Source organism: Panthera tigris, chromosome A3 (assembly GCF_018350195.1).
Source record: "Panthera tigris isolate Pti1 chromosome A3, P.tigris_Pti1_mat1.1, whole genome shotgun sequence".
NCBI classification, from domain to species: domain Eukaryota; kingdom Metazoa; phylum Chordata; class Mammalia; order Carnivora; family Felidae; genus Panthera; species Panthera tigris.
In genome coordinates, this window is record NC_056662.1 from 130,792,480 (window position 1) to 130,818,105 (window position 25,626).

Below are 25,626 nucleotides of genomic sequence, written 5' to 3' on the forward strand. Positions count from 1 at the left end.
ATAGATCTACCCTAGGACCCAGCAATAGCACTGCTAGGAATTTACCCAAGGGATACAGGAGTGCTGATGCATAGGGGCACTTGTACCCCAATGTTTATAACAGAGCGTTCAACAATAGCCAAATTATGGAAAGAGCCTAAATGTCCATCAACTGATGAATGGATAAAGAAATTGTGGTTTATATACACGATGGAATACTACGTGGCAATGAGAAAGAATGAAATCTGGCCTTTTGTAGCAACGTGGATGGAACTGGAGAGTGTGATGCTAAGTGAAATAAGCCATACAGAGAAAGACAGATACCATATGTTTTCACTCTTACATGGATCCTGAGAAACTTAACAGAAGACCATGGGGGAGGGGAAGGAAAAAAAAAAAAAGGTTAGAGAGGGAGGGATCCAAACCATAAGAGACTCTGAAATACTGAGAATAAACTGAGGGTTGATGGGGGGTGGGGGGGGATGGGTGATGGGCATTGAGGAGGGCACCTGTTGGGATGTGCACTGGGTGTTGTATGGAAGCCAATTTGACAATACATTTCATGTTAACAAAAAGATAAGATAAAATAAAATCCTTCAGCAAAGGGAAAAAACCCAGATGAACTAAATGTGGCCGAATGTTGGTAATTGTTGAATTTGGATGATAAATTGCGGGGAGGTTTGTTGAACTACCTCCTAACTTTTGTAAACGTTTCACATTTCATAATAAAATTTTTGTTAAACAAACAAACAAACAAACAAACAAAAAGAATGCTGGTCACAGAGACGGCGAGTTATTAAGAACGAGCTCGTCCAAGAGAGAAAATTTATCTTTTATGGATGACATGATGCACCATCTGGGCTTTGCTTCCAAAGAACAGAAGAAGGCAGAAGAGAAGGCTGGCCGTGACAGAGTAGTCCCTGCAGCTGGGTTTGAGCCCCCCGTCGGGCTCTGTGCTGACAGCACAGAGCCTGCTTGGGGTTCCCTGTCTCCCTCTCTCTCTCTGCCCCTCCCCTGCTCATTCTCACTGCCAGAAGAAATAAATAAATTCCTCAAACGTTCCACAACAGCTTATTCGAGACAAAACGGGGAAGGGACGAACACGTCCTCAGCACCCGTCACCTCGCAGGCACTGTGCAGGTGCCTCACATCGGTTATTCCCACGATGCTCGCAAGAAGCTGCTGCGAGAGTGACTGCTGCCGAAGCGTACAGGGTGAGGGAACCGAGGCTCGGCGACATTCAGTGACAAGTCAAAACGACACAGCCAGACAACGGGAGAGCAAGGCCGGAACTTGACGGAGTGACCCTAACCCCAGCCCGCTCCGCGTTCAGTCACACACCAGTCCCCGCCTGCCCTTGACTCATCAGGCAACCACAGCCTCCAGCTCAACGGTCACCTGCAGCCACTCTCTGCGCCCCCCCTCCCCGAGCCAGAGCCGTACCTTGTCTGTGACCAGGGGCAGCCGCATGCTCTCCAGCTGGCCTCCGGGCTGGCTGAAGACAAAGTGGTGCTCTTTGGACTTGGGGATGATGAAATGTAGCTGGATTTCTTCTCCCAGCATGGAGTAAGAGAAGGCAAAGGCGTGCAGGGTGGACTCGTAGAGCTGAGGCGTGAGGGGAAAGGACAGAGCTTGTCGTCAGAGTCCGGCATTACCTCCCAGAAGAGCCCAGGCCCGTCGTGGCCGTGACACCGCACAGGTCACTGCCACCTGCCCCGCAGCCCGAGAAACCCACAGGCTGGCCCCGGTACGAAGCGTGGACGCCCAGGTCTTGCGGCTGGACAGACACCCGAGGCCACGCCCACTCAGTTGCGGACCCTCCCCCCCGCCCCTCATTATTATTATTATTTTTTTTTTTTCAATGTTTATTTATTTTTGAGAGAGAGCGAGACAGAGTGCTAGCAGGGGAGGGACAGAGAGAGAGAGGGAGGCACAGAATCCGAAGCAGGCTCCAGGCCCTGAGCTGCCAGCATAGAGCCTGACGCAGAGCTTGAACTCGGGAATGGCGAGATCATGACCTGAGCAGAGGTCAGATGCTTCACCAACTGAGCCATCCAGGCGCCCCCACCACCCCCCCACCCCTCATTCTGATCCCGCTCCACCCAGTGACGCCACTTCTGGCCCCAACCCCTTGTGGACTCGTGCTAGGTCACCCACGAAAGCATTCACACCACACGTCTCACTGCTTGATGCCAGGAAATGGATTCTCCCATCGCAGGCGTTATGCGTAGAAACTCACTAATAAAACTATCAATAACTACACGCGCTTGCACACTTGTGTCACACTCGCTGTCTCGGGCCCCCTCCACCCTTTGGGGCTGTAGTTAATGCCATGAAGCAGGTAGTTCCACCATCCCCTCTCTATGGATGTGGAAACAGACGCTCAGAGGTCTTGGGCTCAGTCCTATCCCTAGGGTCTAGCCTCACGTCCCCTCACCCCCTCCCGGTCGGCCCGCCCCCGCCCCGTGGCTCTGCCCAAGCCTCCTTCGGGCCTCAGCTCGGGCATCCAGCCCTCCCCGACCCCTCCCCGGACCTGCAGCTAGTTGGTGCAGGCCACTCCTGAGGCTCCCCGAGGCCTGGAGGGGGTGGACACAGGCCGGGGCACGTGGGCCATCACTGCCACTGTGGCTCCCCCAGAACCACAAAGCCCTTTGGGGGCAGAGATGAGACAGAAAAAGATTCTGACCTGGGGAGGCAACAAGGGGGGGTGTAACTGAGGAAGTTTCATACAACGGATCAGGGAGCCGGGAGAGGAGAGAAAAGACTCCAGGGTGCACAGGGGCACAGAAAGGCCAGCAGGGGGCGGGCGTGTCATGTGGCCCTCAGCACTCCTCCCGTGGCCTGGTTCCGAGTCCCCTGCAGCCGGGGCCCCCAGACCTGAGCACCCTGAACACGGCGGGTGCGGGGCCGGGGTCTCCGCGCTCAGTTCTGTTAACTCACTGCAGATGCCGACTGTGGTGACCACGACTCTACAGCCCGCGGGTCTCCGTTTCTTTAATGTCAAAATTAAGAAAACGCTCTCACGTACATACTCTCCGCTTTGAAAGAATAACTTCATCTCCACGGGGAAAAACATGAGGACAGTTTATCTGCACAGGATTACTATTTTTAATTCTTAAAAAAAAAAAAAAAAACAAACTCCTCATATGTGTTTTCTAATTTTGTCTACAGTAAAATCGCATAGTTTTGCTTTTGTTTTTGTTTTTAAACCGTCTAAAAGAAGACGGGTGCTACTTCAGCGACAGCTGAGCTCCAGGCCGGGCGGATGTGGGAGAATTAGAGCCCCTATCTGCTGTGTCCCTCTGCAAAAGGGACAGACGCGGCAGGCCGGTGCTCAGGCCACCTCTGGAAGGTGCCAAGGCCCTTCCGGAAGCAGCCAAGGCATGGGCTTTCCGCACACCAGCTCCAGCTGCTCCTCCCCTTTCCCTGCTTAGGTCTGAAATGAAAACACACACTAGACATAAAACCCCACCTGCTACTGCTTCTGCGCGACCAGCCTCGCGGGCCCGCTGTGAATTTCCACGTGGCCACGACGAGACCACGCAGAAGGCAGCTTGGCCCCCATCAGGCCGCTCCATGCCATTCTCCCTGGAAAAGCCCCCGTCCCGCTCTCCGCACAGCACCCGGGGCCTTCTGTGGTGTCTCTCTGCCCCCCCACCCCTACCCCAGCATCCTCTCCTGGGCTCGCCCACCCCTTGCACCTTATGGTCCAGCGATGCCTGACTGAAATCCCTTCTAATTCCCCCAGAGACCCCGTGCCTCCCTCTACTCACATGCTTCTGTCTGCCCCGGACCCTTGGCAAATTCTTATTGATTCTTCAAAACCCTCTCCTCTCCTTCCTGCCCAAGACAGTATCTTCATTTATAAAATGGGGATAATGTTATTTCTTTGTGCGGTTTTAGTGAGAATAAAAAGCTAGACAGGGCAGTTCCCTATCCAGTACACTCTGAATGAACTGGAGATGTGACTTGAACACAGCCACCTGCAGGTGACCAGCCAGAACCTGAGACAGGCAGAGCCCAGGGGCAACAGCCTTAATCCATTTGCCCCACTGTCTGGGGTAAATATCATTTTCTATCACGTAAAAAGGTTAGAGGAAGGGGTGCCTGGGTGGTTCGGTTCATCGAGCGTCTGACTCTTGATTTCGGCTCGGGTCATGATCTCACGGTCGGGGTTTGAGCCCCACGTCGGGCTCCACGTTGGGCGTGGAGCCTGCTTGAGAGTCTCTCGCCGTCTGCCCCTCCCCCATTCACTCACTCACCTCCCTCCCTCTCTCTCAAAACAAGAAAAATAAAGGTTAGAGGAAATATGGACATATCGAAAGTGCCTGGTGCATTGCCTGGCATGTAGTAAGTGCTCAGTAAGTGCACGTTCCGATCTCCTTCTCTAAGTATTTCTACGTGCCAACATTACTGCTTTTCCTGCCAGCTTTACGTTGCTCTGAAGTTCTGCCCTGTCCAAGTGCATCTCTCCACCCCTAGATTGTGAGTCTTATTTTTACATTTATTTATTTTTGAGAGACAGAGAGAGACAGAGCGTGAGCAGGGAAGGGGCAGAGAGAGACGGAGACACAGAATCCAAGGCAGGCTCCAGGCTCCGAGCTGTCAGCACAGAGCCCGACGCGGGGCTCGAACCCACAGACCGCGAGATCATGACCTGAGCCGAAGTCGGACGCTCAACCGACTGAGCCACCCAGGCGCCCCTAAACTGTGAGTCTTGAATACGGGGATAAAGCTTATTCATCTCTGTGACCGGTGCGGAAGCGCTCAGGGCCTGCTGCACTGAACTAACTTTGGCAATTGCCAGGAGGTCAAGAAAACGAAGACATCCGCAGTCAGTTAACGTTGCTACTGGTAAACGTGTAACCCCAGGAGAATCACGGTTTCTGTAGCGTCGGCAATGATTTCGCAGCTTACTGAAGGGAACTGAAGATACAGGAGACCGGGAAGCAAGAGCTTCCAGAACTTTCCACGCCCGCCCCCGCCCCCCCCCCCCCCCCCCAGCAACCGGAACGAAAACACAGAGAGACCAGAGGACCAATGGTGTTAGCCTGTTAGCCACCGAGGCACGTGTGGAAGGGCCGCCGGAAGCGCTCCTGGAGACGCAGGGCCTCTGCGCCCCACAGCCTACCTGGTACCGGGGGTGGAAGCCCATGTAGTGGTGACACTGCTCGCAGTGGTGGTATGTGTTATAGGCCGCGTACTTGGACAGCCTCATCCGCGCTGTCTGGCGCCGCACGTAGAGCTCCTCCGGCTTCCGGGACGTCCCCCTGGCTGCAGGAAACCCCGGCGTTACAGAGCCGCAGAAGGACAGGACAGACATTCTCTCCGCCGCCCGCTCGCAGTGGAAGGAACTGAAATGCCGTAATAGGATTTTGTGCGACGGCACCTGCCTGGGCCCCGAGGTGACTCGGCGGGTCAGAAACGACAGAGGTTCAGCGGGAGAAACTAACAGGCCACGTTCACGAGGGGTCTCGCCGACGGGCCCACGAATATCCTATACGCACATCTTTAAGGATTCGCCACCTGACAACGCAAATGGGTGGCCGACTTCATACGCAGACCCTGCACCACAGAGGAATTGTCTCTGTTCTTTTCAAAGGACTTAGCGAGATGAAGACTTTAACACTAAACCTTAATTAGGGACTGGTCTGTATGAAGGATCGTTTGCTGAACACGGTTCTAGGGAGAGACAATTATCGGCTTGACACGGAGACTGGTGAGTATCTTCCTTTCCTTTCCACTCACCAAACTGTTCTGGTCAGTGCTTAATATCGCACCGGCCACGAATGTCTGATGGTTGCCGAAGGCGACCCTGAAACCCTGCAGGGTCATAATGCTGTGAAAGTCGGCGGTCCCCGAAGGAGGAGGGAGAAAACAGGACACTGAGGGTAGAGAGGGAGATGGGTGCATTTCGTGAGGACAACTCAAATTCCTACATAAACACCCATGACTTTTATCCTCTCTTAACCAGAACCTTGAGGATATTCTGACCGTGACCACCCGCCAAGAGAGCGCGCATCAAGGTCAGCATGTGCTGAGCCGCAAGGCTGCCTTCGCGGGAAGAGCTCTTCCTCGTCTGGTGGGGCGGTGACCTCAGTTCTGTACCAGGCACTGCTGGCTATTCACCACCGCACCACCGAGCTCACGGCCGACACGGTTCCACTCGGCCCTTTGCGAGGCTCGACCCGGGACTCTGGAGGAAGGTGGGGCAAGAGATTTAGAAGTCTGACCTTCACTCTTCACGCTCTGAAGGTGGGAACAGATCAGACTGGCGTCTTCATACTTCGGGTCGTGAATAATGTAGTCAAAAGGCAACTTCTTGAACAGCTCCAGGTCTGGCCAGGGGTCACTGAGCTGGAGGTAATGCCAATCGGACTCCTCTCTGAGGTCTGTAAGATTGTTGGAAACACAGGCAGGTGACAAACTAGGAAATGAGAATGGCCGATTTAAAAAAAATTTTTTTTTAATGTTCTTATATTTTATTTTTGAGAGAGACAGAGTGTGAGCGGGGGAGGGGCAGAGAGAGAGAGAGAGAGAGAGAGAGAGAGAGAGAGAGAGAGAGAGACATAGAGACACAGAATCTGAAGCAGGCTCCAGGCTCTGAGCTGTCAGCACAGAGCCCGACGTGGACCTCAAACTCACGAACTGTGAGATCGTGATCTTGGGTGAAGTCGGATGTTTAACCAACCGAGCCACCCAGATGCCCTGAGAATGACTGATTTTTAAATGTGTCCAAGGACGATGCTCGTGGTGGAGCTATCACTGAGTCTATGGGCTACTGGGGGGGCAGGGGTGCTACTGTATCTCAAAAGCTCCCAGAACATACTGCATCTTCAGGATTGTTCTAAGGAGGCAAGAGGTGCCTCTGGGTCCACCTCGTAACCAGAGGACCCGCCTATGCTGTGTTTCCCATGGGATGAGTTTGCTTTCCTGGCTCCCCCACTGACTTCAGCAACTCCCAATATACCTACCACTTGCTCTGAGCTTCCCCCCAGCCCCCTCCCCCACATACGTAGGTTCCCAACGCCAATGGAACCTAACATAGTTCTTGTTCTTGTTTTAGATCTAAACGCTACGCAGCCAATATGGCCACGTCCTATCACTGCACCTCTAGAAAGCCTCTTCCAAGTGTTCAGACCCATTGGTTCCTCCCTTCTGAATGCCAACACCACACGTGGTCCAAACTCCATCTCTACACTCGCCGTGTATCATCTTGCGATAATTGGTGTAGTCTATGACGCTCACGCTAATTGCTTGCTGGCTCAAAAGCAAAAAAAGTCTAGTTGGTCCAACTCAAATTATGTAACATATTGATTTTACATCTAGGATATGTACACATGACCAGAGTACCTGTCTAGAAGAAAGAGAAGGAAGGAAGGAAGGAAGGGAAGGAAGGGAAGGAAGGGAGGGAGGGGAGGGAAGGAAGGGAAGAAAGAAAGAAGAGAGGCATGTTTATTGCATATTTAGTAGGCGCTCAAGGCTTCATATGTAGAACATCATTCAACCTTCACAATGCCCCGTAAAACAGAAATTATCCACATTTTACCAAGAAAACCAACGTATTAAGAGACTATCTGAGAAAATGGGCTTTGAAGTTTAACAAGCTGGGTTCAAATCCTGTCATTGTCATTGGGGTATCCAAGAAAGTGAGGACACGGAGACTCAACAGGGCTGCTGGTTTTCATCTGGAATAAAGTTCCAAACTGTGGGTGGGGCAGGGGTAGTGTGAGAGCTCAGAAGTGCGATGAAGAGCCTCTCTCCTTCAAAGGGACCTCATCCCCTTCAAAGGGACGACCAAGGGCTGGATGGGCTTCCTTGGTTCCAGATTTCCTTCAAGTCAAAACTCAAACACGGTCAAGAGCATGTAAAGAATAAAGAAGTGTTGTGTTTGCAAATGACAGGACTTTCTTCTAAGGCTGAATAATATTCCACTGCGTGCATATGCCACACTTTTCTTTACCCATTCATCTGCTAATGGCCTTTCATCCATCAAGGGACCACATATGGTTGTTTGTGTATCTTGCCTACCGTGAATAACACTGCCATGAACCTGGAAACTACGAATATGTCAGTTAGCTTGACCGCAGTGGTGATTTCACAACGTACATGTGTATCAAATATCAGGTCGTACACTTCCCACGTAAACGATACCAATAAATAAAAAAAAGTGCCATTTAGCCTCCGCGCAACTCACTGGTTCCCTTTCTTTGCAACTCGGACTGGACTCCTCAAATTTTAATTCCCAAAGCAACGGATTCATTTACCAGACCAAGTTTACGAGCCGCTGAAGGAAAGTATGCAGAGACAATGGAGCATAAAACAGCGGCTCAAAGACAGTCTTACCTTAATCAGGGCAAACTCTGTTCCGAGAATAAGGAGAAATGGCTTTCCCCCCCATGTGATATACTTGGGTTTTGCCCTAAGATATTGACCTATGCGCTCGGCTGCCCGAGTGGGGACCTGCCCGGATGGATAACCCCGCTGCTGAAGGCCGCGATCAAATCCAGCTCAGTTCCAGCTCTGCCGTCTCCCAGCTGGGTTCCTGAGCAAGTTACTTATCAGGAAATAAGCAATTATTCTCAGGGTGATGTGCAGAAAATTAAATGTGGCCATTTACGTAAGGTGCCCAGCACACTGCTTGCCGCTTAGAAGATACTCTGTAAACAGTAGTTATTTTTAGTGGAGTAATTCCATCCCCATGAAGGCCTCCCAGGCACTATTCTGATATTGAGCAAGATGACGACAGACAAGGGAGAGACAAGAGCACCCCATGAGGCCCCGGCAGCGAGCGTGGTCACTGATCTGAGAATCCCATCTGGAGGGCAAAAGACACAAAGTCAACCCGAGCAACCCGTGACAGAGGATTCCAACCCCAAGGGTCACCAACGCACGACTCACGGATATTGATCTCTTCTTCATCATAAACATCCACTTCCGTCAGCCGGATGAGCATTCTGGACAAAATACTAAGGAACTGCAGGTAAGCACCTGTCTTCCCAACCTGTGAAGACATTAAAATTGGAGCCCACGGTCCGCACACCATCTACGTGCAGGCACCGGCCGGAGCACCGGACCCACTTCGTTTCACCCACCTTTTTCAAAGACCTCACCTAATTAAAGCGAGAGCCTGGGGGGTGCAAAGCCATTTCTGGGGAAACGAGGCCCCAAGAAGCATGGCAGGCCGCAGAGGGACTTCCGTGAGCGGCAGACCCGCCTGCTTACAAATCGCGGCCACGCGTCTCTAGTTTTAATCGGTCACATTTTCTAAGCTGTTAGAAATAGGACTTTACCACAAACTGAAGGAAGGTTGCTTCAAAAAATGAACTGCCAATATAAAGCATAGTAACGTCTTAAGAGAATCTTGCACAATTACAGACTGCTATTCTTGTGTTAATACGTCTATGGTAAGAGAATAAAATCTTAAGACATAAAAGGCTGGCATCTCATTTCTCCTCTCCTAAGACCAGGAAAAGAAAGAAAATTATTTTTCTCTCCTTCCTGCTCTTCCTTCCTGTATCCTAGAGTCCCTGTTCCCTCAGCCCAGCAGCAGGCTAGGACACCATGAAGCTTCGTAAAACCTGGTCACAGTTGGTGAAGTGGGCACCTGTGGGCCAACTTCCCACCCTGTTACTCCGGGAATGTGCTTTCTGAGCTCTCGGCTCAATGCCTGGTTTGTAGCCGGCACTCAACAAGTGTTGATGAACAGAAATGACTTAAGGAAATATGAAATATGACTGGGGGAAGCTTCAGAGAAAATATTTGCAATTCATGCAGTAGACAGAGGATTAAATTCTGTAACCTCCAAAGAGCTCCTGCAAAGTAACAGGAAAATGTCAGATGCCTAAAGGAAAAATAAACAGGAGAAACAGGGCAGAGAATCCCTGTGAAAGCCATAGCAGTGACCAAGAAATATATAAAAATATATTCAACCTTAAGAAAACTATAATATACTAGGTTTCATCTATCGAATAGACAAAATTTTCTTTAAGATTGAGATATCCAATAACATGACAGTGTGGAGAAACCAGGACCCCTTTTCCCACTTTATAAAAAGTTAACAGGGGCGCCTGGGTGGCTCAGTCGGTTCAACACCCGACTTTGGCTCAGGTCATGATCTCACGGTACATGAGTTCGAGCCCCGCGTCGGGCTCTGTGCTGACAGCTCGGAGACTGGAGCCTGCTTTAGATTCTGTGTCTACCCCTCTCTCTACCCCTCTCCTGTTTGCACTCTCTCTCTCTCTCAAAATAAACATTAAAAAAATTTTTTTTAAAAAGTTAACACACGTTCCCGTAAAAATTCCAGAACCACACGGTGACAACGAAAGAGAATGTTCACAAATCCTGGTCCCTCTCCAGGTTAACAATTCAGCAGCAATCCTGCCAGCGATTTTTTGGGGGGTATTTTTCACACACAGAGACGTACACATACACGCTGATACTTTTTTTTTCCCTTGACATTACACTATGCACGTATTATTCTATAACTTAATTTTTTTTTTAATTTAAATATCTTAAACCTCAGTGTCAGTATACAGGCCTCTGACTCCAACTTCCTAGGCTGAATTGCATGACACAGTTGTGCCCGAATTTATTCAACCAACTTTGACCAATGGAATTTAAATTGTTTCCAGTCGCTTTTTTTCACTATTGTAAACGATTCTAAAATGAACGTTCTTACACATATTTGGGGGGGGGGTTGTATTTCTTGGGGCAGGGTCATCGTAAGGAAATTAATACACTGAGCTGGAAGGGAGCAAGTCTCGCACTGTGACAGTGGCAGTACTGACGGGGACAGGAATAACTAGGACACATGCTTTCTATGGTCAGGCCGTGCCCCAGGCACCCTGCGGGGATTCCCTTGCCCGGTGCTCACATTTCTGACGTCATTCTCAGGTGAGGACACCGAGGCACGGAGAAGGCCGGGTCCCACGCGGGGTGTCAGGTGAGACCCGAGGCCGAACTTGACCCCGGGCGAGAGCCCACCTTGCACCTCAGCACGGTTCCGACAAAGGCCCTTCCAAGACCCGACCCAGTCTTCCCTCACACGCTCCGGACTCTTGGCAGACGTCTGCCATTTTGACAAGTGAAATGGCCTTTCGTTGTTAGGAAACCACAGTGGGGCCAGAGGCTGGGATAGGGACAGGCGGCCAAAATCCTCCAGCGCAGAACCCAGGGCAGGGGGGCGGGTGTGTGTTTCTACCTGGCACGGACCGGCCACGGGACCGAACGAAACAAGGTGGGGAAAGCGGAGTCACAGTCGGACGGAGAAGCACCCGGAGAGAAGCCCCCCGGCCCCCCGCGTCACACAAGGCAAGACGCCGAGGTCAGAGGACGGAAGTCGGCCAGCCGTCGGGGGGGGGGGGGCAGGCAGGACTCGGCCTCCACCCGGCCGCCCGCTGTAGGGTCTGCTGCGGGGATGGCGAGCTGTGAGGGTGTCGGCCCCCCCGCACCGGCCCGGTGGGCGCGAACCCGAGAACCCCCACGGGGCCCGGGCCCCGCAGGGCGGCACCCACCTGAGGGGGCCCGCTGAGCAGCAGCCGGCGTGGGTGGAAGCTGTCCACGCGGCCCTCGGTGCGGTTGCTGTAGTCCATGTGGCTGGGCCGGGGCACCGTCCACTGCCGGTAGTAGAGGGACTGCTCCGTGGACGTCATGGTCTTGCTGAGCAGCGGGCGGAAGGAGCTGGCCCACATGACCGAGTGGGAGGGCAGGAGCGAGGCGGCCTTGGGCAGGCCGCTGCCGTCGGTGGCCGTGACCATGTCGTACACCAGCTTGGGCAGGAAGACGACGGGCGGCTGGCGGCAGGCCTTGGTCAGGGAGCACTGGGAGGCCTGCGGGACGAGCGCCCCGGACGAGGACGACGAGCCGGAGGAGGACAGCTGGGAGGACGACGGGGTGACCGACACCTGGACGCTCCTCTGGCTGCCCCTGGGGCCGGAGTCCGGCTGGGCGGCCAGCCCGGGGCTGCGCCTGCTGATGACCGACGGCGGTCCCCGGCCAGCGTGGGGCCTCTGCCTCTCCCCGGGGGCCCTGCCCTCCTCCGACGGGCCGCAGGGCTGCGGTGATCGGGCCCGCTCCCCCTGCGAGGGCGCCCCGGGCTGAGCCGAGGACTCGCGGCACGGTGCCGAACCTGGGGAGGGATGCACCTGTCAGTCACGCCCCGGGAAGGACCCTCGCACAGGAGCCCACCTTTCTGCTTTCCGCAGCGCAAACCCCCCACACTAGACAATCGCTGGGGATCTTCCTGAACGCAATTCCACCTCTGGGCAAATATCAACCTTTTGGTTCTGTGACAAAGGCAAGACTTGCTGAAGGGAGAGGGAGACAGCGGTTGTCTTGTGGCAGGACTTCAGCCCACACCCTCCCCAGCACCCCGCCCACTGCCTCAAAAGCCTCTCCTTTGCAACCTCCTGACCGGACCTGTTCCACAACACCCTGCCTCCAGGGCTCAAGCGAACTCTGGCCCCCCGTGCACGTGTTCCCCGGGAACGCCTCTCCCTTCTAGACCCTCACGGAGCTCACATCTCACCTCTGCACCAGGACAGCGGTGGCTTCTGGTTCAAACTGGCAGCGAAACTCACAGGACTCAGTGGGCTTTACCAAACACCAGACCTGACTTAACCTTTAGGAGAATCCGGGCAAGGAAACGCAGCCCACACAGCAGCCGCTCGGATACGGACTCTCTTCGGCCCCTCCCCCACGTGGAGCACGTTGAGACCCTGGCGAGCGTGGTCAGCCGGGCACACGGGGGCCGGCACCCTGCTCTCCTTTTTATCATCCCAGCTCACGGCAGCCCCGCAGACCGCAGGCCCCGCAGGAAGCAGGGCAGATGGGACACTGCACGGTTGTCTTCACCGTCCTTCCCCAGGGGCCGGTGTGGAGAGCAGACTAAGGGAGGCCCGGTACCCCGTACACCCGCCTCAGAGAGGCCTTCCTGCCGCCCCGCAGCCCTCGGCTCGGCCTGCGGCCCGTTCCCCACACCACGCGGGCGACTTCCCCCTCGGATCCGAGCTCCCCGGCAAGGGCCCCACCACTCAGCCCCGCAGCTGGCACCTGGCACCCTTCGAGGGAGGGCACGCACCGGCCAGTGCCCCTCCGCCGAAGGCCTGACTCCTGCTGAAATACCTCGTCGTCCTCAGACAAGGCACCTGAAGTGACTGGCTCAGAGTCAAGGGACGAGCCGAAGACAAGAGACGGGGAGGCGGTAAGGGACCTGGGCGCCTGGCCTGGGGCCAAGGGGCCAGATGGGCCCGAAGCACGTGAAAGGGGCGTAAGTTTGCAAAAGTAGACCAAGGGAACCCCGATGTCTTCATCCACTTCCCTAGGTTGTGACGGCCGGCCTGGTAGGACCCGGAGGACGGACACCCACACGGACCTTCCTCTCCATCCACCCCAGACCTCAGCTGCTCTGCCCTCCCTTGAATCCAGGGGCTCTGTCAGCCTATCAGATGAGACTCACCCCCACCCAGGTCCCCACCCTGACTCGTGTGGCTGCGGCCAAGCCTCACCTCCCTGGGCCCCCAAGTCCTTCACCTCTGAAACGCATGGGTTGTACCCAAGGGCACGAAAGGCATCTCATCAGAGACCCCTACGACCTCAGGACCCTCTGAGGAGTCCTGATTAAGAAAATTGTCTCACCTGACTGAAGAACCCCAGGAGGACAGAGGCCAGCTCATAGCTTGGACCCTCTACTCCTGAAGACACTGCACGGACCAGTGTGCCCCCAGAACCTTCTAGAAAGCGGTCAGGCCAGGACTGGGGAAGAAGCAAACCACCACTCCTCTCGATTCTGAACAGCATCGGTTCATTCGCTCACCCATTCGCCAGTTCCACCCTGGGGGCCCAGGCTCCCCGTACCGTTTGGGGCAGCGGAACCCGGAGGCCGCCGCACTTGGCTTTGCTGACTGACCCGAGCCGAGGAGAAGGTCTCCCTTCCGCCACAGAGTTACGGGCCCGTGTGGAGGAGGCCTCGTTCTGACCCCCTCTGGCCACAACTGTGGGGAGACCCCCACACGAGGGCTGTGAGGGGAGGGGCAGAAGCCAGGAAGGCTCTGACCCCCACAGCTACGCCCTGACCGCGGCCAGGCGCCCGCCCGGAGCTGCAGCCCGTGTGACCGTTCACTGTGCCCGAGCATCAGTCACGCTCACTTCCACAGCCTGAGCCTCCTCCGTCCAGAAGATCTTCTCTTCCCAAAGAGACCCAAAGGCCAGCTGCCCTCTGAAACCGGCAGCGACTGGACCGAAACCTGCCCCCACCGGAGACAAAATTTCCTCTTCGTACGTGCGACCGTCACCTTTCACGCGTGACCATGTGTGCACAAACGATAAGACAGCCTCTCTGGTAACATAACGTGGTCGAAGAGGAACGATGGACTCCCTGACGGCAGGACCGTATCCAGTCTTTCAATGCCCTGACTCAGATGCCAAGTCGGTTCTCGGTTACGGTCGCGACAGGAGGACGGGCAGTGTCGTTGGCGGTGTGCCAGTCCTGACCGCTCCCAGACACCAGGCGTCTCTCAGGCAGAGACTGGGCATCTTACCCACCTTCCCCGCGGTCTGGGTCCGGGGCTGGGTGAACACCTGCTGCCATTTGCTGCGTCCCCCCGCCCCCCGCCCAGAGAAATCTGTGTCCACTTCTCTCTGCCCTCAGCCTCGACCAGCACACCTCAGGTCAGCTCCTCTCCTCCCCGAAGGCGCAGGGATTCATTCCCCTGCGGAGCAGCAAGGCCACACCGCCCAGCACCGGCCACCGCAGGGGGCGGCATCCATGATCTTCCCTGGGGAAACGCTGAGGTCCTGCCCAAACGCCTCACGTCCCAGATCCCAATCCGGAAACACAACTACTCCCTCAGAAAGCCCAGTTCTTCCAAGGGTCCCTTCTCTTTCCAGTTCTAGGTGAAAATTAAGGATCTCTTTTCATTCTCCGAAATCTCAAAAAGAAACGTCCCGACACGCAACTCTCCCACCTGGAGACTTACCGGAAGCTTTCGAGGAGAGGGAGGACGACGCCGAATCATGGGAGCAGGACCTCTCCCGCTTCACCGGGCTCCTCTTCTCCGAGGTGGAGCCTGCCCCAAGATACACGCTCGCTGAAAATGCCTCGTGATCCCCACCTCGTGTGCCCGCCCAGCACTTCACAGTTGGCAAGCTGTGCTCCCACCTAGCACCCACCCACCCACCCAACCACCCGGCTAGCATCCTCTAGGCACCCACCTCTGACAGAGCCCTGAGGAGGCAGGTGGGGAGGGACACAGGGCGGGCCACCCAGGCGCTCACGGCTCATGGGGCCCCTTCCCGTGAGCCGCAGCCACAAGGGGGCGTAAGAGGTGCAGACAGAGACCTGGACGCTGGGGGGTCAGGCCCCCACCCAGCACAGGGAAGCAGGAGCAGGTGATATCCTGGAAAGGTGACCCGACCTGAGCTCTGAGGGGCCAGCAGGGGCTTCTAGGTGAAGCCCAGAGGTGGGGGAACTCAAAGCCAGGGGGAGAGCCTCCGTGTGGCCCAGACGTGACAAGAGCAGAGCACAGCCAGGGAACCCAAGAGGTGAGAGTGGCCAACAGCACGGGGAACAGCGGGGCGGGGGGCTGAGAGCGGAGATGAATGAACACTGAGGCTAGAGAGGTAGGCTGTGAAACACCCAGACTGTGGACTCATCCCACGGGCGACAGGCATTTTAACGTCGGGGTCACATTCACGTTTGTGAAAAGAAGCTACGAGTCTGCACGGCAGGCCTTCTAGACTCCGTCTTACAGGTGAGCCGTCTGAGGCCAGGAAACGAGGCACGGCTGTCCCAAGTCACACAGCCAGCAGACGGACCGGGAAGAGAAGCCTGGCCTCCCGACCCTGCTACACCGTCTACCCCGCAAACACTTTGCGGTTTTGAATCGACAGCTTTGTCCTTTTCCTTGCTGTTGACGACAGCCACATGCTGTGCTCTGCTCTACCTGCCCCGCTACGATTCGGGGCTGCATTTCCAGCTCTTCAAAGGAAACGGGGTCTTTCTCATAAATCTCGATAACGGACACATCCTGTCGATTCACACTACCAGAGGGTAAGGCCATGAACGAGTCAAACAGAGCATGAACCTGAGTCCTGAGAAACTCCAATTTTCCTTCCTATTCTCTAAGACTTCCAGAGCTAGGAAGAACCCATGGGGATTCCCATTTTCTCACACCGCCAAAAAAAAAAAAAAAAAAAGGCGGGGGAGAGAGCAGAATCAGAATTCAACAGTGGACTCGGAGCTGCTGAGCATCGCCCGGGGCCCGAGGGTCACAGCCATCTGGACGAGTCCAGGCAGCCCCCCCGGGGAAGAACAGCGGGGAGCAGACCCACCACCTCTCACCTTCCGTCACCAGCTCCTCGTCCTCGTTGTCTGTGCTGCTCAGCTTTTCCGCATCGCTCTCCAAGGGCTCGTTCCGGGCCGCCTTCTCCAAAGAAACCTCGTTGCTCACAAAGTAAGCGGCCAGGCCCAGCTCCTGCTCCAGAGCTGTTCTCACCAAGCAGGAGGAGTTTATCAGACGCAGGTCACAGTACCTCAGAGACCTGGAGGGAACAAGAAGGGACCTACTGAGTGTCTTCTACAACGGAGGCACTGCTCCCGGCGCTGGGGGGAAATGGCGATCGGGACCAGCACCCTGCCCCCTCTTCAGGGCCGCAGGACTCGTCTAAACAAAGAAGCAGACGGCATCGCGGTGAGCCTTTGGCAACCAAGTCTGTGGAACGTGAAGTCTCCTGGGGCACCTGCTATGTATTCAGCCCTGTCCTGTGTGTCATCAAAAGAGTGCTTTCAGGCCAGAAGAAAAGCAGGCTTGCACCCCAGCTCTGCCACTTCCTGGGGCCAGAACCTTCTGTAAGCTGGGCAACGTCTTGCGGGCTCAGACTGTTTTCATCTGAAAGGGGAGAGTGAACATTAAGAGCCATCGAAGTGCACCGTCTGAGGACGACACGCAGTTAAGTGGGACGTTTAATTATTCAATCGACACTTAAAACGTGCCCAGGACGGAGCTGGATGGCAATCAGATCACTGCCACATTAGAAATACGAGTCTGTCTGGAGAGACAGACACCAGCAAGCGATGAAAGGGGCAGAGGAGGGGACCCAGAGGACAGGCCGACGCAGGGCTCGGGGCGCCTGGTGGAAACAGCAAAAGGCCTGGAGAGAGGCAGGTGTGGGTTCCAATCAGGCCCTATGGCCTCAGGCAAAGGACTTTCCATTGGCTCATCTACAAAGCAGGAGAGTGATGCTGTTGTTGCAAGGAGTAAACGCTGTGTTGAAAGTCCGGCGCGGAGCCTGATAAAAAGAAGGTGCTCCGGGAATGTTTGCTCAAACCTAAGATCGCTAAAGACACGGTCTTAGTCCTTAGGGAGCCAAGGAATGGGAAGAAACAATCCATGCGAAAAGCAACAACCAAGGTCAAGCGTTCTGGCCCGTGAGGATGCTGCGTGCCGTGGCCCTTGTGGAAGGAACCCAGGCTTTGGAGTTGGGCAGCCTGGAGTCCCTGGTCTGCCACCCAGGCTTAATCTCTGGAAGTCCCCATTCCTTCACCGCTCAAAGGACCTCTGAAATATTACCTTCCCCCAGGGTTATAGTGAGAGTAAAATGAACTACGGCAGTGAGAATCTAGTCCAGTGCCAGCACGTAACAGGAGCTCGATAAACGACCGCTCTTACTGTTTCGTTTTACCGGGAAAGACGTGCAAAGGCCCCACAGCCTGGCTGCCTGCTCTTCTCCATGGGACTTAAGTAAATCTTTAGGAGCCAACCTGGCATCACCAATTCAAGCAACTGCCTTACTGGAGGCCCAGTGACTTTCGGTCCCGAGTGTCTACCTGTCTGTGGGACGGTCTAGAGACCCCAGGAGACGCTGAGGGGGCTTGCGGCTGACTTCTCCATCCGTGGCTGTGGTCTCCAGGGGAACAGCCTTCGAGATAGCGTTATGTGTGGAAGAAGGGGTTCTTCCTACGTGGCATCAGCTGCCTGCCACCTCCCAGAACACCTCCCACCCCAGGAGGGCCCGGCTGCCACAGCAGCCTGGACACCAGGAGAAATGTGGCCTTGGCCCCCCAGATGATCCGATACTTTCCTAACTGGAACAGCCATCCCTAACGCACATGGTGATCATCATGCAGAGAGACAGAGGGAGGCATCAAACCCTAACTCCAGCTGTCGGGCCTCCACCCACGGAGCCCAGAAACAGCCATCCCACCCCGCCCTCGGCCCAAATGGCGCCTAAGAACTAGGAAAAGCGGCCCAGACCTCAGAGACGTCTCACTACCGTAGGCTGGAAAACCGTCGTAATGAACACAAATCTTTGATGACTCCGAACGTAAAGATTCCACCTGCCGTCGGACAGGGGAAGCCTGGCCTGCCAACCCCCCAAAGCTGTGTGCCTGTGGCCCTTCGAAGACCCGCCGGGGCACAAGCCCCCTCCCCTCACCTTGGTAAGGATTCCCCATGAGGGTCCATCCCACTGAAGATCAGGATGCAGGGCAGGCCCTCCAGCTCCAGGTAGGTCTGAGGTCTCCACTCGGCGTCCTCGATCTTCTGCCACAGCTGCGGATAATTAAAAAGCCACAAAGCAGTGAGACTCCTTCCTTCCGGGCGAGCCCAGCTCTGTCCTTTCGAGAAAAGGACGGTTCCTCATACTGCAAACAAGCATGTCGTCTGCACTGCCACTGTATTCCCAGCCCCACGGCCCGGCGCGTATCAGCTGTTCCCGAAATACCTGCTGACTGATCCTCTGGAAGAAAGCGCACATCCTCGATTGCGTCTAACGTTTTTGCTGTGTTTTCTTCGCCGTGCTGCCCTGCGTTGCCTTTCACCCACTTCCTACTCAACTGTGCTCTCCGTATGCTTTCTAACCCTCCTGCCTTTCCTATCCTCTCTTGGTGGGTTCAGTGAGAAGCTGTGGGCCAGGAGTTTAAAAAAGCAAGACAGGGTTATTGGGCGCCTGGGTGGCTCAGTCGGTTGAGCGTCCGACTTCGGCTCAGGTGATGATCTCGCAGTTTGTGAGTTCAAGCTCCGTGTCGGGCTCTGTGCTGACAGCTTGGAGCCTGGAGCCTGGAGCCTGCTTCGGATTCTGTGTCTCTCTCTATCTGCCCTTCACCGGGTCGTACTCCCTCTCTCTCTCTCAAAAATAAACATTAAAAAAACAAAAAGCAAGACGGGGTGCCTGAGTGGCTCCATCCGTTAAGCATTCAGCTTTTGATTTAGGCTCAGGTCATGATCTCATGGCTTGTGGGTTTGAGCCCCACGTGGGGCTCTGCCCTGACAGCATAGAGCCTGCTTGGGATTCTCTACCCTCCCCTCTCTGCCCTTCCCCTGCTCATACTCTCACTATCACTCTCAAGATAAATAAATAAACATTAAAAGTAAATAACTAGGGGCGCCTGGGTGGCTCAGTCGGTTAAGCGTCCGACTTCAGCTCAGGTCACGATCTTGCCGTCTGTGAGTTCCAGCCCCGCATCGGGCTCCGTGCTGACGGCTCCGAGCCTGGAGCCTGTTTCGGACTCTGTGTCTCCCGCTCTCTCTGTCCCTTCCCCTGCTCGTGCTCTGTCTCTGTCTGTCTCTCAAAAATAAGCAAACGTTTAAAAAAAAAAGTGTGCTTAAAAAATAAAAATGAATAAAGAGCAGGCCAGTGTGATTTAGGGAAGCAACATTCATTAAGTAATTTGGTATCGCTGGATGAAAGCTGCAGGTGGGGACACGAGTGGCAGCCAGAGGGGTGGCTGGGTATAGAGGGCACGTGAGAGACACCAACACTGAGGCACGTGTCGCTGCTCCGTCGCCCCCCCCCCACCCCCCCCCGCCGCCCGGTCACCGCGCGCGCGTGCGCGCGCGCGCACACACACACACACACACACACACACACACACACACACACCACCCCTACCCTGCCGGGCATCTTTCACCCCACCCGTCCCCGACCGCCGCGCCCACCTTGAGTTGCTTCACGAAGTGCTTCCCGACGGTGATGCCGGAGCTGGGGTTGCCCAGGATGATCTCAAAGTGCTCCTCCAGGGCCAGGCGTGCCCGCACGTGGGCCAGCCGCTCGTAGGCCACGGCCGCCAGCGGGGAGCAGGGCACCCGCAGCAGGACCATGAGCCCGTGGCCGCAGGGGCACTGCTTGGGGGAGTTGATGAGGTTCTGGGTGATCTCCAGCGTCTCCACCGACGTGTAGTTCTTCATCTGCGACAGGCCGCTCACGGCCATCATGGCGGCCGCGTAGTGCTGCACGAGAACAAAGGTCCTGATCACCGCGCTGTGCAGGCGGGGGAACCTGCAACAAACAAGAGAGGCGGAGCGTGACCGCGCTGTCGCGGGGCTCCAGGATGCCCGGGGCGCTCCGCGAGGACCACGACGACGACACGATGGCGGCAGCCTTCGCCCAGCCGCCACGTGGCCCAACACATCGGCCGGCTCGGGGGCGGCGAGACCCCGGAATCGCAGACGCGTGGCGTTTCCTTTCGGAGCCGCCTGCATCCAACCTGCAACACAAGCCTCCCTCGGAGGGCACGTCAGACACCGCTCCGCCATTGCCAGCGGGGAAACGGGAGCACAGGCTGGGGGCTGCTGTCGAAAAGATTGGGAAACGGGAAGACACAGCGAAAGGAACGATCTAAAATGAAACAGAGGGAAGCAAAAACCAAGGACCGTAGCATCGGAGAGCTGAAACTTCAAGCACCTTAACGTACGTGGCATTGGGTCACTCTAAAAGGGAGGAGGAGGAGGAACGCAGAAAAAAAATAATTAGAGGAAACAAGGACCGAATTGTTCTCGTACTTGCTGAAAACTCAAGTCAGGACAAGAAACGTGAAGAAAATTATACCATGGCGGATCTTAATTTGCTTAAAATCAGTAACAGATTAAAAGTCTGAACACTTTGGGGCCCCTGGGTGGCTCCGTCGGTTAAGCGTCCGACTTCGGCTCAGGTCATGATCTCACGATTCGTGAGTTCGAGCCCCGCGTCGGGCCCTGTGCTGACAGCTCGGAGCCTGGAGCCCGCTTCGGATCCTGTGTCTCCCTCTCTCTCTGCCCCTCCCACACTCACGCGCTCTCTCTCAAAAATAAATAAACATTAAAAAATTAAAATAAAAACAAGTTAATTAAAGTCTGAACACTTTAAATCTCTGCAGTTTACTCTATGTCACTTATTCCTCACTAAAGCTATTGTTTAAAAAAAGAAAAAAAAGGAACCACCGTATGGGAGGCAAGAACTCGCCCAGCTCTAAACAGCACGTACAGGTGCAATGTGCTTGCCCCTAAACCTTTGTGGTTGGCTCTACAGGAAGGAAGCTCCCCAGAAAACATATCGGAATAAAAATGGGAGTTGTTAAATGTCTAAATCTCTTAAGTCCCAATAAGTTTGTGTCAGATTTGCGGTTTCCCAGACAGATTTTCCAGCCATATGCTGGGGTCTGTGTGCAACACATGGCGAATCGACAGTCTGGCCACGCACGTGGTGGGGAGAGGCAGTAACCAATGTGTTCTTACCTTTATCGCCTTCTGTCCCAGTTGCCTGTTTCAAGAGAGTTTTCCAGACACAGGATTCCCAGGAAGGGCAGCATGGTGTGGCGGAAAGAACATCAAACCTGGCTACAGTCCGGGCTGCCACAAACTGGATGTGTGACCTTGGGCAAATCGCTTCTCCTCTCCGGGCCCCAGTTCTCACAATTGTAAAATGGGGTGGTTGGGTGAAATGATTCCTAGGAGTCCCTAGGATTCTCCATAACTCAACACTCCAAAGCCTGATGTTCTCTTCTCACTCCGTGAAATGTGAATTTTAATCTCTGTGCAACACTTCCAGTTTAGCAGAGGGGCGGGAAAGGAAGAGGATGATGGTGACAGGGACAGTTGTGATGGTGGTGACAACGGCAGTGGCAGCTGACATGAGCACGTAATGTGTGCCAGGCACTGCTCTTAATGTTTTGTGTGTATTCGTCCACTGAACCCTCATGACATTCCCATGTGGTAGGTACTCTTATCCCCACAGAGGATTGAGACACTTTTCTAAAGTCTCAGCTCATAAGGGACAGACCCAGGACTCGAACCCAAGAAGTGTGACTTTGGAGCCTGAGCGCTCAGCGTACAACTGTTCCTGAGTTTGCACAGGCTCGTGTTTCCTGAAAACTCTCATGAGAAGCCACTAGAAAAGCAGATTTGTTCCCAGGTGAGGGTACGGAAGTTCAGGCAGGTTCGGCGGGTTTGCTGAAGGTTAAAACTAATAAAGTATAGGGGCGCCTGGGTGGCTCAGTCGGTTAAGCGCCCGACTTTGGCTCAGGTCATGATCTCGTGGTTCGAGGGTTCGGGCCCCGCGTTGGGCTCTGTGCTGACAGCTCGGAGCCTGCTTCAGATGCTGTCTCCCCCTCTCTCTGCCCCTCACCCGCTCATGATCTGTCTCTCCCTGTCTCTCAAAAATGAATAAACATTAAAAAAAATTTTTTAATAAAAAAAGACTAATAAAGTATAAAGCCAGAACGTATGGTCCCCTGGCCACTAGCCGTGAGACCTTGCTCCATACGTATGGTTAAGTGGTTCTACTGTTTTGGAGTCGATGGCAAGGACTTGGTCTGGCTTCACTCCAAAACCTCCCACGTGACCTAGGGCAGGTGACCCAACCTAAGTGTGTATCTTCCTCTGCCACATGGGGGAAACAGGATCCGTCTCACCGTGCCGCCGTGAGGATTACACGAGGCAATACACGTAGAGGACTGGGCCCAAAGTTACCTACAGCTCGCTAAGCAGCCAGCAGGAGGAGGTGCATGAGCAGGGCAGAGAGGCAGAGGTGGGGCTCCCTCGCTCAGCAAGTTTATGGCTCTCGGCTGCCCGTGTGTGAGGTGGAGAAGCGGCCTGATTAAGACCATCAGCGTCACCGCGCCGAAAGGGATTTCGTTCCTCAAAGGGCATTCTGGGGAACGCCAGTCCCCCGATGTCCAGGAGATGCCACCTACTCTAGTTCCACTCTAGTCACAGCACGCGGGGCAACGGAAGGCTCGGGGACTCTCGTGGAAAAGCAAACCTTAAACGTAAGGGTGCTCCGACACGGTTGACCGTGGAACCCCTTTCGGCAGAAACAGCCGTCAGCATCCAGCCAAAGCAGGACAGCTCAGAAGACAGCTTGGAACCCAACTTGAGAAGCACACGCCTGGTTTAACGCCCTCGTTGGCAAGTGAGGACGAGGTGCCGTGAGGGCAGGTGCCAGGGCCCAGCTCAACACCAATAGTTAGCGGCAGAGATCATTTTGTTTTGCACTAGCCAGTCTGTAAAACTCGGCCGGGCTTCCCGACGTACAAACTGCGTGGATGGCGGCAATCGCTTAACCTCCGGGGGCCTCGGTTTCCTCGTCTCGGAAATGGCAGCATTAAAATCCACCTCCGAGGTCTGCTGTGACACGGGCTAAAAGGGCCGGCTGTAGACTCGGGCTGATTCTGGAGGTTCACAAAACCGGCTGCAGCCCTTGCCCGACGTGTGGCCCAAGGAAGTCACGGGGGCCCCTCTGAGCCTCTGTTTACTTGCAAAAGGGAGATAATCATAGCGACGGCGAGAGAAGTGGCGAGGACTGAATAAGACAGTGAAACTAAGGAGCAGCGCCGAGCACACAACCAGCACTCAACAGATGATACACAAAGGACGTGAGAGATGAAGCCCCCTGGGACTGTTGCCGTCACTCCCCTTAAAACCTTTGGGTGTCTTACCTCCCACTTCCTTGGTTTCCCTGAGTCTCAAACACCCCATTCCACATTCCAACGTGTTTCTGCCCATTCTCATTTCTAAAACGTTCTAGAACAATGGCACAACAGATATCACTGGCCCAACGTGCAGGGCAAGAAATAAGCCAGGGTCCCTTTCATGGAGGGACTGTCACCCAGGAAAGGAGGAAGGCGGCTCCCTCCCTGGAATTCTCTGGCTGCACATGCTTCCACTGGCACGGGACTCCTGAGCATTTGTAGCAACTTCCAACAGAGACGTGTACCTTTTTCCTAATGCCGTGACCATGGCCTCAAAGGAGCTGTCATATCTGAGCAAAGGGAGGCTGTGTCCAGAAAGGGTGGACTCAATGAACTCTGACAGCCCGAAGTACTTCTTGTTCTCAGGATATAAGTCCACCCCCTAAAACAGAGAGGAACATCGGTCACTCAGACACTGCATTTGTGGGGACTCACAGATTCACACGCCGCAGATGACCAGGACCAGCCTCTTGATCTAAATGGTGCTGACTCTGTTGTCCTTTGCACGATGCTTTATACGTTACTTCTCTCCGCAGACCCAGAGCACAGAGCGTTCTCTACTGAAAGGAGGGTGCGTCCCTATCCGTCAACACTTTTCCATTCATTTGACCCCAGTGCCTTTGCCAAGAAGAAAACCAGCCTCGTTCTTTAAACCCACAACTTTGTTAAGACTTTCTTTCCAACCGTTTTAAGCTAGTTTTAGGGAAAGGCAAATCAACCATCTGACATTCAGCTGCTATCGAAATCAGCAGGAAAAAAAAAATGCACCCCCCTAATCAATTTCACTCCCACTGACTTAACATTCCTCCCAAACTATCATCAGAGCCTCTCAAAAGTCAGAGCATAGCAGATAAAACGGCAAAGACACGACCTCTGCCCTCAAACAGCACCACGGTTGAGCGTGGGGGCCACAGAGCCAGGCGGACTGGGTCATTTCCTGGCTCTGCCACGATCTGGCTGCACAGTCTTTGGACGAGTGGCTCAGTCTTCTTCTCTCCATTTGTAAATTCTCTCCATTTGCAAATCAGAAATCGTCCAAGCCCCTGCCTCGTGTAGGAGTTCATATGACAAAGCCCTCAGAACAGTGCCTCCCTACGCACATTAAGACGGGGAATCTAACTAATGTATGTTGGGAGAGTTTCTAAAGACCAGGAAGGGGTTAAAATCTAACTCTGGGTCAACTCAAAGACCCAAGAAACGGGGACCCACTTGGCCCCCAAACGACGCTAGTCAATCAGGAGTCTTACTAAACAGAATTTCTCCCACCTCGGCTGGTGTCATTGTGACCCCAGGCCCCACAGCCCGGCGGCACTCACGTTGCTGTAGGAGGCGGGCCAGTGGATCTCATTGTAAGGGCTGATGAGGGTGTGCTGTGTCTGCAGAGCGTAAGGGAAGGAAGTCACGTGAAGCGTCACGATGTTGGGGGCCTCCTTCACCTCTCTGCAGTTCAGCAACCGGTCCACCAATCCCACAGCCGGGTCACTTTGGGAATAGAGATTATGAACAGCGCTACTGAGGAAGGAAAGGAGGGGGAAAGCAACAGTGAGTGGAACGAAGGCACTCTGTAATTTTACAAGGATCAAGCAGTTGAATACGTGTGTAACTAGTCCCACCCCCCAAATCTGCAAGTGATCAAAGCTTCTGGCTCTGCGCACCTGTCAGGGATGCCCTGACACTCATCGCTTATTAAAAACCTGGCTGGGGGAACAGTATTCATGGAGGACTGCTTTGCAGGCTACACAATCCTCCTACTCCTCGAGAGCAGTGACTCTCACCCAGGAGTGCTCCTTTGTGGCCCCATCCCATTGCGTACTTGTCTCCTGAAATTTTCCCCCGAGACTCCTACTGACCTGAAGCGATCCTGAGAGGATATAAAATGGCACACTCTGTACTAAATCTAAAGAACAGGACCAGGAAGGGGA

General features: G+C 54.6%; 1 protein-coding gene across 8 annotated transcripts in view; it reads right to left on the bottom strand.

The window, feature by feature from the left end:
* GREB1 (growth regulating estrogen receptor binding 1) overlaps positions 1-25,626 on the bottom strand; it is a 145,671-nt gene that overhangs the window by 12,815 nt on the left and 107,230 nt on the right. For 7 of the 8 annotated variants that reach the window (XM_042982484.1, XM_042982482.1, XM_042982487.1 and 4 more), the window contains 11 exons: positions 25,021-25,216; positions 23,950-24,086; positions 19,917-20,256; positions 18,415-18,530; positions 16,322-16,521; positions 14,958-15,047; positions 11,496-12,109; positions 8,881-8,983; positions 6,213-6,371; positions 5,111-5,253; positions 1,423-1,584 (listed from right to left, as the gene is read on the bottom strand). In XM_042982484.1, coding sequence (XP_042838418.1) covers positions 1,423-1,584; positions 5,111-5,253; positions 6,213-6,371; positions 8,881-8,983; positions 11,496-12,109; positions 14,958-15,047; positions 16,322-16,521; positions 18,415-18,530; positions 19,917-20,256; positions 23,950-24,086; positions 25,021-25,216 — 2,260 coding nt within the window. Of the gene's footprint in view, positions 1-1,422; positions 1,585-5,110; positions 5,254-6,212; positions 6,372-8,880; positions 8,984-11,495; positions 12,110-14,957; positions 15,048-16,321; positions 16,522-18,414; positions 18,531-19,916; positions 20,257-23,949; positions 24,087-24,750; positions 25,217-25,626 lie in introns of those variants that run through there. The other variant, XM_042982488.1, reaches the window with a different exon arrangement.